Source organism: Phacochoerus africanus, chromosome 2, assembly GCF_016906955.1.
Source record: "Phacochoerus africanus isolate WHEZ1 chromosome 2, ROS_Pafr_v1, whole genome shotgun sequence".
Taxonomy (NCBI): domain Eukaryota; kingdom Metazoa; phylum Chordata; class Mammalia; order Artiodactyla; family Suidae; genus Phacochoerus; species Phacochoerus africanus.
Window position 1 is genome coordinate 17,095,708 of NC_062545.1, and position 14,004 is coordinate 17,109,711.

The 14,004-nt window shown below is 45.0% G+C and overlaps 1 protein-coding gene across 2 annotated transcripts in view; it reads right to left on the reverse strand.

The window, feature by feature from the left end:
- The window catches only part of UST (uronyl 2-sulfotransferase), a 294,010-nt gene extending 280,287 nt beyond the window's left edge, over positions 1-13,723 (reverse strand). For both annotated transcript variants that reach the window (XM_047769980.1, XM_047769979.1), the window contains exon 1: positions 13,468-13,723. In XM_047769980.1, the coding sequence (XP_047625936.1) occupies positions 13,468-13,723 (256 nt within the window). The remainder of the gene's footprint in view (positions 1-13,467) is intronic.
- Between the last annotated feature and the right edge of the window lie 281 nt (positions 13,724-14,004).

Here is a 14,004-nt window from a genome sequence, read left to right on the forward strand (position 1 = left end):
TCTTCCCAGCTGTGGTAAAAATAACTTCCTCTTGAAGTGTCTAAATCTGCATGTGATTTTACACACATTTTTTGGCACATTGTTAGTTGAAATTTGACACCAAAGAAGAATGGAGTCGGCAAGAAATCTGCAATCACATTTCTGTAAAACTCCAAGCAGATGAGTCAGTTCCACTGTGTTCTGACTACTGAGAAAATCCTTCCAGGCAAGATGCTGCATTCTAAGCACCATGTCAGTTCCTTCCGTCCTCGGCTTCTTACAGACTCAGCACAGCCTCCGAGATGGACACAAGCAGAGCAGAACGGCCCGTGCTATTTGCTGTGAACTGTGAGTGGCTTGCTGGCTGTGCCTCTGAGAGTGGAGAGCACATCCGACTATCCGAGACAAATGCGGCACCGAGAACTCAGCAAGACTTGGATGGAGACAAGCCCAAGACACAGCTCCAACAAGCTGCCCCTGGCTCCACGCACCTGGCGAAACCACAACACGGGGCTGGATGTGACATGGTCATTTTCAAAGAAGACAGCTCAGAAGATGGTCACTTCTGACAGTGACCCCTCCCCACAAAGGAGGCTCACAGACCAAGGGAACTGGAAAATTCCTCAGTTCTACAGACCAGTGAAGGGCCACTGAGACAGACGAAAGTAATTAAGATGTATAAAGGAAGGAAATCATTTCATCTTTTCATATGCTTACTGGCCAGTTGGGTCTGCTCTTCTGTGAACTGCCTACTCATATTCTTTGCCCATTTATCTCATGAATTCTCCTTTTCTTATGGATGTATTGATCTTTTAAGTGCCTGCATATGAATATCATTTCCTACAGAAACATCTATCTCCAATCGTTTTGTTTATAAGGTGTTATTATTCAGAGGTTTCACTTTAACGTCATTTTTTTTTCTTTTCTTTCATTTATCACTTGTGCTTTCTGTGTCTGAAGGTAACTTCAGACGGGGAGCGACTGGAAGATAGCTCTCTTTTTCTGGACAAGATCTGTGCAGGAGAGGGTTACTGTCATCTTCATAGCTTCAATTTTTTGAAAGATGATGAAGTCCAGTAGACTGTTCTACGTCGCTCACAGAAGAACTAGCAAAAGCAGAGAGAAGCCACAAAGTCGCCTGCCCCAGCCACTGGAGCTGTCCACAATAGAGGGGGGTGACCAGCAGCAGGCAGCTGGGGTTTGTGAGACTCCTCTGTGAATAACACAGCTGTCTTCTGTTTCTTCTGTCTTCTTTCTCCTGATCACACTTTGAGTCTCTGAATTCTAGAAAGCCAGGACTTACTCTGCTTCCTCTCTCTTCGCCTTCCTAGGGACACTCGGCTTCCCACAATTTCTGGAGCAAGGGTCTCTCCTTACTGTCCAGACAGGCTGGGCCAAACTGGTGATGGTGGGGGAAAGGGCAGCTAGTTTTAATTAAGACCAAATCAAACCAAACCAATGATTAAGATTTTGAAAATGATGGCCTGAAATGTTTTTACACAGTCTAGTCGCCTTAGTCACTTGACTACTGCAATCTTTTAATAAACATTTGGCTCCAAAGGCATTACCTTACATTTTCCGTTGCTACAGTTAAATAGCTTATCTCTTTCAACACATGATTTTAAGCATAGATGGGACCTTAGAAAGCACTGAATTCAGTGATTCTAAGACAGAAAAGGGCACTCATCCCTGGGCTAGACATAAAAATCCCCCAGAGAGCTTCTTTAAAGAACCCCAGAGCCACCTTCATTCTCCCTCTTCTGGCCACTGGGACATATTCCCGCACAGACCATCATGACCACGTGGAAACACAGCTGCTGATGGGGTCCTAGGGAAGCAGACAATTGAGAATCATGGACCCAATCAAATGTCTTCATTTTGGAGGTAAAGAAACTTAAACTTAGGGGCCTCACGTGACTTAACAGCACTGACCACTGAACCATTTGAGGACTCCGTCCAGATTCAGGTCCACTGCCCCTTCCACCAACCTGCACAGCTTTGCCTCACAGTTCTGCTTCTCCTGTGAGAAGGCATCTGTGTCAAACAGCCTACATGTCAAAGCAGGAAGTTCTGTGCTAGAGTTGCAAGGTCAGAGTTTCCCTAGACAAACTTTAACTTAATATTAAATAATGTAAATTTCCTTCTCAAGGAACTGGATGACCAGCCATACCAGATAGTAATGGCCCTGTGGCTCTGACTTGCCCAAACACCCATCAGAGGCTGAGCAGGTCAAGGCAACACAAAGAAGCAGAAATGGAAAACAGAAGCCAGTTCACCAGCCTTTTGACAAAGACACCATCTGCTACTTTGGTTCACTGCTCTTGCCCTGACTTCCCATGGAAGGGAAATGAGACCCAGAGAAAAGACAGTGGCCAGATCACAGGGCACGGCAGTCCCATCACAAGTGGAAGGAGCTCTAGCAGCTGTCCCAGGGTGTGCCTGGTACTATGGTCATTTGAAAGTGTCTGATTTATGTGAATCACTGGTCCAGTCCTAGAAGGGCTGACGGCTGCAGAGAGTGAGCCGCGCCATACTTCCTCTGTACAACTGTTTCTATGAAAGAGGGGGAGACATGTGGATAAATTCAAAACAGAGCAAAATAAGATGTACAAAGAAAGTTTGTTTTAGGAGTTCCCATTGTAGCTCAGTGGAAATGAATCTGACTAGCAACCATGAGGACACAGGTTCGATCCCTGGCCTTGCTCAGTGGGTTAAGGATCTGACATTGCTGTGAGCTGTGGTGTAGGTTGAAGACACGGCTCGGATCTGATGTTGCTGTGGCTGTGGTACAGGCTGGTGGCTATGGCTCTGATTCTACCCTTAGCCTGGGAACCTCCATAGGCCATGAGTGCGGCCCTAAAAAAGCAAAGAAAAAAAAAATAGAAAGTGTGTTTGAAAGACTATTTGCAGGAAACAAAAGAGAGGATAAGAAGCAGACAGGTTCGTGTGTAGATAATTAATGGGGCAAACGATGGGAGCTTGTCAGCCACTGAAGAGACCTTGCCAGTCTAAGGGTGATGGTGGCCAGATAAGCCACAAAAATACTGGTTATTTCTTATTTCTTTCAGATGGAAACCAAGCCATGAGTGAATGTGCACACTCCACGAGTACGTGTTTGTACCAGTGTGTGTGCACGTGCCATGCCAGAAGAAAAGGGGATCTGAGAGGAGCAAAGAAGGTGAGAAGATTGGCATTTGTTGAATTCAAATGCCAGGCCAAGAGCTAGATAAGTACTTTACCGAATAGCAATTATTAATGCCATCATCTAGCTCACAGCACCTGAGGGTCAGAGAAGTGAAGAGAATTGCCCCAGCTCTCCCAGCACAGTCATCCACACCCAGATCTCTGCTGTAAGGCCTGTCCTCCTCCTAGTATCTGAGGCTTCTGGCTCCCAGAAACCTTCAGTGACTCTCTGCTGAATGACTGAACAAAGGGGTTTATACATTTCAGAATACTTTCACTTTTATTTTCATCAAGACTATGAAAGTCATATCACTGACCTAGAAAAAAAAAATCAATGGTATTTCCAGAAATGACAGTACAGTTAAATGTAAGTGGTTATTTAAATAACCCATCAACGAATGAACTAAGAATTACTTAATCCAGGCCACGACCTAAGGTTATTTCTGTATCTTTCATTAAACAAGGGTCAGTGGGTGATCCCTGGCCTCACTCACTGGGTTAAGGATCCGGCATTGCCATGAGTTGCGGCATAGGCTGGCCGCTGCAGCTCTGATTCAACCCCAAACCCAGGAACTTCCATGTGCTGCAGATATGGCCTTAAAAAAAAATTGGGGGCGGGGAGGAGTCAATGGGTTTGTGCATTGAGCCTTAACCTTATGATCTATCACTTTGCCATTAGAGGTTAAAATTCAATCACTATCTTAAAAGCCACATCATCCTATGGTCTCATCTCCTTAAAGACTCAAAGTCATGCTTGAAATGGACTAGCTTATTTAACACAAATTGCTAACTAAGGAAGATACTGACCTAGAGCAAGAAATAAACTGCTATTCCATAAACTCCCAAAACAATGGGTTCAGGGTTCAGCAAAGCGATAAGAAATAAGAAGTTTACATTCTAACATACAGCCAAATCGGAAGATTGACCTCAGGGTTTGTTTTTGTTGTGTTGTTGTTGTTCGCTTTTTTTAGGACCACACTTGCAGCATATGGAAGTTACAGACTAGGTGTCGAATCGGAGCTACAGCTACCAGCATATGCCACAGCCACGGCAACGACAATCTAAGCCACATCTGTGACCTACAGTCAAATGCCGGATCCTTAACCCACTGAACAAGGCCAAGGATCAAACCCTCATCTTCATGGATACTAGTCAGGTTCATTACTGCTGAGCCACAACAGGAACTCCCGACCTCAGGTATTCTTAATTACGGGGAAAGCTCTATAACATAATTCCAAATCCCCACAGGTAAGAGGTGCACAATTATCCCTGTGCACAGAAGGAAATGTTCATAGAACCGTATGTCACAGTGGTTTTAATATCTTCGATTGCAAGAGAGAGATGGGTTATAGACATCACCTGGGTTGGGTCTTTCCTCTACATTCTCTCCTTAAAATAAGGACAAAATAAAACAGAATATGGAACACGAGTAAAGAACAGTCAGCTTGGCAAATATACTGCATCAATAGGTACTTCCTAAGGGTTTGTGCAGAACACCCAGGAGAGGTGTCAGGATTGAGATAGAAAGTATTGAATAAGCTTCCTCCTTTCAAGGAGCTTGCCCACAAATTATCACAATACAAGGTAGAATGTCAAAACTTCAAAAGTGATCATGAAATAAACACTACAGGAGTTCAGAGATCATCACTGGAATCTGACCTTCCTAAACCATCAGCAAAGAGGCAACAGCAAATGCTGGAGAGGATGGGGAGAAAATGGAACCCTCATACACTGTTGGTGGGAATATAAATTGGTACAACCACTATGGAAAACAGTATGGAGGTATTCTTAGAAAACTAAAGTACCACTCTTGGGCATATATCTGGAGAAAACTTTCCTTGAAAAAGATACATGCACCCATATGTTCACTGCAGCACTATTCACAATAGCCAAGACATGGAAACAATCTAAATGTCCACTGACGGTTGACTGTATTAAGAAGATGTGGTATATATACACAATGGAGTACTACTCAGCCATTAAAAATAATAACACTAATGCCATTTGCAGCAACGTGAGTGGAACTAGAGACTCTCATACTAAGTGAAGTAAGTCAGAAGGAGAAAGACAAATACCATATGGTATCACCTACATCTGGAATCTAATATATGGCACAAATGAAGCTTTCCACAGAAAAGAAACTCATGAACTTGGAGAAGAGACTTGTGGTTATAATCTTAATAATCTTCCGGGGGGGGGGGGGGACGGACTGGGAAGCTGAGGTTAACAGATGCAAACTATTGCATTTGGAGTAGATAAGCAATGAGATCCTGCTGTGAAGCACAGAGAACTATATCCAGTCACATATCATGATGGAACATGATGGACGATAATGTGGGAAAAAGACTAAATGTGTGTGTGTGTGTGTGTGTGTGTATGGCTGGGTCACTTTGCTGTACAGTAAAAATTGAGAGAACACTATAAATCAACTATAATGGAAAAAATTTTTTAAATCATCTAAAAAAAAAAAAAGGAGGAAGTAGAGGCAGGTAGTGAGACAAGAAAAATGAGCCAGTGGCTATCTGTGGGAAATGACAGACACCTGCTCTAATACCTGAAACAGACCAAGAGGTACATCACACCCTCAACACTAAACTGCTATCGGGCTCCCCAGTAACTTTTTTTTTAACGGCCACACCCATGGCATATGGAAGTTCCCAGGCCAGGGATATAATCCAAGCTGCAGTTGCAGCATAGGATCCTTAACTCTGTGCCAGGCTGGGGATTGAACCCAAGGCACCACAGAGACAATGCCGGATCCTTAACCCGCTGTGCAACAGTAGGAACGCCTCCCTGGTAATTTTTAATAGGAGAGTCTTAAAAATTATTCAAATTGAGGCTCTACCAGGCAGTGTGGAATTGACTGTACCTATTTTAAAGCTCCCTATTTTAATTGCACATATTTTGAAAACCTACTAAAAAATTTCTAACACTTTTGGAAAAAGAGTATTTCTTTCTAAAATTCCTAACTTGCTTTACAAAGAGAAATATACACAGGAAATATTGTTCCTAGGTATTTGTCCTGTGTATTATAACCACGATGTGAATAAAAATGAACTGCATATGAATTACGGTGTTATAAGAATGCTCAGGATTTCTTTGGTAGCCTCATAGTACCTTGTATAAGAAACACAACATACCCAAATGTTTACCCCTGCTGAGCTCATCAGCTCCATTCTAATGGACAAATACAAAGACAGAATACTCATATCCACTGTACTATAATCTGCTGTTCAAGACTGGCTACATTCATATTCCATATATAAGTCACAATAATCTTTGTAACATCTATAAAATAGATAAGGACTAGCTATTTATGAATTTTCATACATTATAAATACAAAGTGTTTACTACTCAAAGTCATCCATAACTGTAAAATAAGAACCCCAAGATTCTTTGAAAGAAGTCTTTGTGTTCAATCAGTTGCTAGGAATTTATTTAGGTTTCACTCTATACCCAGACACTATACTTAAAACTCAAAATGAAAATGGCAACTCAATGCAAAAATGGGCAAAGGGTGTGAATAAAGAGTTTTCCAAAGAAGATATACAAATGGCCAACAAGCACAGAAAAAGATGTTCCAAATCACTAATCACAGGAAAATGCTAAAAAGAAAAAAAGACACAATAAGACACCACTCCACACCCATTAAGATGCCCGCGATCAAAATAATGGAAAGTAACAATTGTGGGTGAGGTTGTAGAGAAACTGGAACTCATACATTGCTGGTGGGGATGTACAATGGTGCAGCCACTGCAGAAAACAGTGTGGCAGTTCCTCAATAGATTAAACACAGAATTGTCATATGGCCTAGCAATTCACTCCTAGGTATATATCTCAAAGAAGAGAAAACAGGTGTTCACACAAAGACTTATATACAAAAACTCACAGCAGCACTATGCACAACAGCCAAAAGATAGAAAAATCTGAAATGTTGAGAAATGGATAAATGGATAAACAAAATGTGGTATATCCATACAATAGAATATTAGCCATAAAAACAAATGAAGGAGTTCCCGTCGTGGCGCAGTGGTTAGCGAATCCGACTAGGAACCATGAGGTTGCGGGTTCGATCCCTGCCCTTGCTCAGTGGGTTAACAATCCGGCGTTGCCGTGAGCTGTGGTGTAGGTTCCAGACACGGCTCGGATCCCGCGTTGCTGTGGCTCTGGCGTAGGCCGGTGGCTACAGCTCCGATTCAATCCCTAGCCTGGGAACCTCCATATGCCGCGGGAGCGGCCCAAGAAATAGCAACAACAACAACAACAACAAAAAGACAAAAAAAAAAAAGAATGAAGTACTGATCCATGCCACAATATGAACCCTGAAAACAATATGCTAAGTAAAAGAAGCCAGTCATAGAGGACCACATATGATATGATTCCATATCTATGAAAAATCCAGAAGAGGCAAATCTATACAGACCGAATAAAAATTAATTCCTAGGGCTGGGAACATGGAGGAAGAGTGAGCTGATAGCTAAGGGGAAGGAAGTTTCCCTTTTTGGTGATGAAAATGTTCTAGAAATAACTACAGCAATGGTTTCACTTATCTAGGAGTATACTAAAAACTATTAAAAGCAATTAAACTATTAACAACTTTATGAGTTCCTGCTGTGGTTCAGTGGGTTACAAATCTGACAGAGTATCCATGAGGATGTGGGTTCGATCCCTGGCCTCGTTCAGTGGGTTAAGGATCCAATGTTACCATGAGCTGAGGTGTAGGTCTCCGGCGCAGCTCGGATCTGGTACTGCTTTGGATGTGGTGTAGGCCAGCAGCTGCAGCTCCAATTCCCAACCCCTAGCCTGGGAACTTCCATATGCCACAGGTGCAGCCCTAAAAAGCAAAATAAATAAATAAATAAAACAAAAACTTTAAGTGGGTGAATTGTACGGTTTGTGAATTATATCTCAATACAGCTGTTTAAAAAATTAATGGCATATTCTGAAATGCGCTTCATTTGGAATTTTTTGCATGAGAGTTGCTACTTTCTTTTGACTTTTCCAACTAAGAATTTTCGGTGAGATGCTAGTGTTTCTGCCGCCATTTCTGATAAGTAAAAGAGTTTATATATATCACGGTTGCTTAAAGCTGAGTTTCTACAATAAAAATAAACATAGGTAAGACAAAATTTATCTGGGGTCAAGTCTTACTTCTTTCGCCTCGCCCCCCCCCAAAAAAAAAGCAAGTGACAACTTCTAATAATTCCAACAGCTACAGTTTGTCACATATGACGCCTTTTTGCTCTCCATCACTGATCCCCTTCAGTACAGCTGCAGGGCAAGCTACAGTTTCTGCTTCCACAGCTTCCCTCTGGGGAAGCAAAAGATACTATTTCTTTGGGGACTCAAAAAACTTGAGGACTTTCATGCTAGTTTCTCAAATACCATAACCAACCAGTGTTTTAAATCTGGATTGATGACAGGGAATTTGAAGAAAGACAGTATCCAGATAATACATATTTATCTGTATTTTAAAACAATCCATACTAAGATGAGTCCACATTAAAAATAGTTTACAAGACAGAATGCTTCTCACTATTCATGCTGCGAGTTTACAGAACAGTCTGAATTCCACTTTCTGCCTTCCTCTAATTCAGTGCTACTGTGTCCCCAACCAACCCTATAAGATCAATGTGCAGCAATGAACAAGAATGTTATTTTCTTTTTATGTCGATAACTTCTATTGGTAACATCGTATTTTATGCATTCATTTCCTAGATTGCTGTCTGGGGCCTGGAGTACTACATTTAAATCATATGTGACATGCAGGAAAATTAATTTGACTTTTAAGGTTCTAGAGAAACTATTTTGTAACAAATCTGGACCTCTATGTTCACATTTTCCTTTAAATTCATTTAAACTAAGAGCATTTCAAATTCAATAAAGTTACATCTTTTTATCTCATTTTTGACTCAAAATTGCCATGCTCAAGATTGGTAATTGTGAAAACAAAAGTAATCTATCTTCATTTAAAACGGCATAAGTTAAAAATGGAAAGGAAAGCCTATCAACTTGAGATCGATCCAATACATTCAGCTCCCCTAAAGGCTAAATCACATATCCGAGGCTTGATGATAAATCATTAGAGTTTGCTGGGTGTGTAGGATCAGTAGTAAGCCATCTGGCTTACTCAGTTTACATCAGTGTAATGAGTGTTATTCCAAGTTTTTGATATTTCCACAGCTCATAAGTAATGAGGCTACTGGCAGAGGCTGCATCATAATCTAATTTCTGGGGGAGATTTTATTTGATTTTGGTTGGTTTTCCATAGCACATCAAAGTCTGAATGCCACTTCAAAATAAATGAAATAATTTCACTGAACTGGAAAGACTCGGTCTCCAAGTACGGCAATTTGCTCCATTCGTCTATCTACCCCGCTGCACGTTTGTGCTCTCTGCCCTCCACTCATTACAAGGAGGAAAAAAATCAAAACAACAGTTAAATCCCCACATAACTTTCCTCCCCCTTACTCTCCTTTTTTAAAAAATTTGTTGCAGCAGAAAACATCTTTCAAAAGAACACTGGGCCCTTGCCCAAAGTGACTAGAAAGAAGAAGCTATCGGACCCTAATTCCCATGAGAAGAGTAAGCATCCCTACTGACTCCTTTCCCTTTTTTTTCCCCCACACTATGCTTTCTGGTTGCCCCCCTTCACCTCATCCCGTGCATCTCCGAAACTCAGAAAGTCAAAAGCCAGCTGGGGCAGCAGCTGTTGGCTGGTCCTTCCCTTGAAACAATGAGGCTTAAGTAGCAAAGCAAGTACATTTTTAAAAGTTGAAGTGTAAATAATGAAACCACGTCCATTACTTTAAAAATACAGGAATTCTCCTGTGGCACAGTGGGTTAAGGATGCAGTTGTTTGGATTGCTGCTGTGGCACAGGTTTGATCCCTAGCCCAGGAACTTCCAGATGCCATGGAGGCAGCCAAAAATAAATAAATAAATAAATAAATAAAACACTTTATAAACCTCTCTCTCCCTCACCACCCCCCCCTTCAAATACCCGGGCAACTTCATGAAAGCCATATCTGACTCTAGAACAATGTTCTCGAAGTGAAGCCAGCATCAGAATCACCTGGAAGACTTGCTGAAACGGACTGCTGGGCCCCACCCCCAGGCTCTTTCATTGAGTAGGTCTGGGATGAGACCTGAGAATCTGCATTTGCAATAAGTGTCCAGGTGAGGCTGGTGCTGTAGGTCCATGGACCACATATTAAGAACCTCGGGCCTAGACAGAGAACTGCTAAAGAAAGAGAGAAAGAAATTAGGAGTTTAAGATTCCAATCCCAGTTGCGTTGCTCTGGGAGAGGTGAGCTCCCTAGTTCACGGAGGCAGCGCTGGGGAGATGACTACAGGAAGGCAGAGTTGGGAGCCAGCCAGCTGCTTGAATTATTTCCGTTCTCTACTGGCCCCTCAAGATGCACAGAGTGAAATTATGGAGATTATCAAGAAAAGGGAAGTGAAATTATGGAAATAGAAATTACCACTTTTTGCCAGTCAACTTTTTAGATTCCCACTCACATCATGGCTCTATTTCCATTTTCTCTTAAACTGCTGGGAGTGCTAATGTAACAAGCACTTGATTCGGCCAGATGTGGTGGATTCAAGTCTAGCCTTACTTACTATGTGTCCTTCAGCAAGTCAGGGAAATTCTGTGCCCCTACTCCTGCCATATCAAAGTGGGAATAATAGCTACACCCACATTGCTGTGCTAAGACAATTTCATCCTGGACTGCACTGACTGGCACATACACAATGTTAGCTTTTCTGGTAAAGGAGCCTATTTCTTTCAACATGTTAAATATCACGCTACCTACCTGATACAAGAGGTGCAGTCATTACTTCAACGAATACGTATTTAGTTGCTACTATGGATCAGATGTATTACACAAGTATACTAAAAATTATATCCATTCAAGACAAATATTGCTATAAATATTATTTTGATATGGAAAATGTTGACTTTATCTGAACTTAATTTAAGAAAAATACTTGCCTCCAAAATTGGCTACCTAGGAAAATTGAGAGGATGGGTTACTAACCACAAATTTTGTTTTCACAGACACTAAAATAATAGAATGGAGGAAACAAGGGGAAAGTAATTCTGCGGATACCTTGGCCTTATATTATTAAGGGTGTATTTTAGACCCTCTTAAAGACCACAAGCCCACTTTTCCTGAAAATCATTATGTTTATGCAGCAAAACAACAGGGAACAAATTTAGCCAACGGTATCCTATTTTCAGTTCACAATGATGTCATTTTTTAATTTGTCATATCAGTCAGAAACTTAATGACGAGTTAGTAATAGGAACAACGTTCAATCCTTCAGTTCTTCCTAGTTCCCTGAGTGACGGCTCTGAACTCACTCTTCTACCAACTGAGCCCCTAAATTTATCAGGCCTCATTTTTTGGAAATACATAACAAGAGCACTAAATTCTGGATACCTCGTGTATGGGGATGAATTTTCAAAAGTGAACCTGGCAGGTGTTGAGGTTTCTTGATTTTATCCTCACCACGTGCCTTCGTGCCTTCCTCCTCCCGGGTTTCCCAGCCCCAAGGAGATCAGAACCACAACTTGTGAAGAGCTGGGTGGAGGTACTGGAGACAATCTAGTCCAGCCACCAATTTTACCCATGAAAAAGCTGAGGTCCATGTAGTCCCAGTGCCCCGCCCAAAGCCAAGTGCTCTGGAGGACACCACAGACCCCTGCCTTCCCCATCCCCCGGGCTTTCCCTACAGCACTGGCCTCCATTGTTTGCTTAAAAAGAACCTCAACAAAAAATGATCAGAATTTATGGAGAAAGACTCCTGAGCTTCCAAATCACTTCTCTCTCTGTGCAGTTAATGGTGATTGTTTGCAGTGGTTACAGTGACTGTGTGGTACCAGCAGGTACGGGAGACTTCCAAATTCAAAACTCGGAAAGAAGAGAGTTGACTCCTCAACAAAAGTGCATATGACCCTAAATCCTCAAAGAAGTGAGATGCTAAGGACTGTGCTTTGGAAATCTACTTGGCCAATTTCTCCTTTAATTTTCCCTCAAGCATCCTACAAAATCGTAGTTCCCCCCAAAGTTTCTACTGAAAGAGATGTGTAACTTTTAAAATCTGAGCTTCTCTACAAGGAAAAGAGCATTATTTTACCTGCGTGTAATTTCAAAATGCTCTAACACACCTGTCACCTTGCTGAAGTGGTTTTCTTCCTTTGAAAACGATCTGCTACCTAGACCTGTCGCTTCTGCGACCAAAGGACTTTGGGGATGAGGGTGGCAGCCTCCAGCCCCGGTAGTCGAGTCGTTTGGCCCATTCAGGTTCCAATGCTCCGGGGGCTTCCCTCTGCGCATTCGCTGCAGTCACGCAGATGCCAGAAGTTTGCCAGGACTCAGGTTTATCCCCCTTGGCCATCTGCGGTTAGCTGGAGCCCTCCCAGCCTCTCCTCCCCGCCCCCGCAAGAATCTTCTGTCGACAGACTTGGGAGATGTGCAGGCTCCCTTAGCCAGGCGCGGGAGCCAGCACTGCACCGGGGACGCGGAGGACACTCGCCGCGCCTTGGCACCGCTCTCCCCGCGCCAGGAGCACCGAGCTGCGGGTCACACCCTTTCTCGGAGCCGCTCTTTTCTCTCTTCTCACAACCCCTTCCTTACCTCTGCCAAAAAGAGGCGGCCTCGCTCCTAATAAACCGAGCACAACCTCCCCAAAAGTTTAGACTTGAGACACAGCGCTGAGGATCGTTCGGCCGAAGCAGGAGACACTGCTGGCCAGGCCGACCCACACCCCAGTCCCCCGGTCCCCGCGTCTCACTCTCTGCGGGGAGCACGGCGGGCAGGGGATCAGGTGGGGCAGAATTCGCAGAACCGACCGTAGGGAGGAGCTAATCCCACCCGCTCGACCCGACCGACTGCTGGCCGGGATGGGGCTGTGGTCACTAAACAATGACAGGGAAGAGCTGTCCCTAACCCCTCTCCGCCGGGCCTGAATATACACACACTCATACACACCCACAAACTCACACGCCTGCACTCCGTCCCGGACCGTGGCGGAAGCGGGGGAAGGTATGCAGCGCCCCGCCCCGGGGTACCTGCCCGGCACGTCAAGCCCGCGGCGCCCCTCCTCGGCGCAGACAGACGGACGCGCAGGAGGCAGAAGGCGCTCGGGGCCGCAGCACGAATGCTCGCGGGCGTCCCACCTGGGGAGCCCCGGGCAGGCGGCGGCAGAGGCAGTTCCAAGTGCCCCGCGAGCCCCCATTGCCCCCCCCCCCCCCGCGCACAACTTCGCGCCGCCCTCGCGCCCGCCTCCCCTCCTTACCCAAATACTGCCGCAGGTCGAGCAGGAAGCGCGGGGGTCCCCCGCCGAGCTGATAGAAGAGGGAGCCCAGGCAGAAGACCAGCAGGGTGGCCATGCAGAAACCGTAGTCCCGGAGGGAGAAGCGCAGGAAAGGCAGCAGGGAGACCCAGCGCTTCCAGCTGCCCAGGCCGGGCGGGGCGCCCCCCAGAGGGGCCCCATGGGGCCAGGGATCCGCGCCGCCGCCGCCGGGATGCTGCTGCTGCTGCTTCTTCTTCATCGCCTGCTCCGCCGCCTCGCACAGCCTGCCCGTGCCAGGAAAAGGTCACCCATCCGCCTGCGAGGAGGAGAGCCCGGCCGGCCGGCTGCACATGGGCAGGGCCGCGCTGAGGGCAGCCCGGGTGGGGGCGGGGAGGGGCCGAAGTTGCCGGGCTCAGGAGACTTTCCTCGGCATGGTCCCCGCCGCCGCGGCCCGAGCGGCCGAGGTGCCCGGCCCCGGCTCGGCGGCGCTGCCCGCGCCCGGCCCGCGCCCGCTAGCGCCCCCGCGCCCCGCGCCCCGCC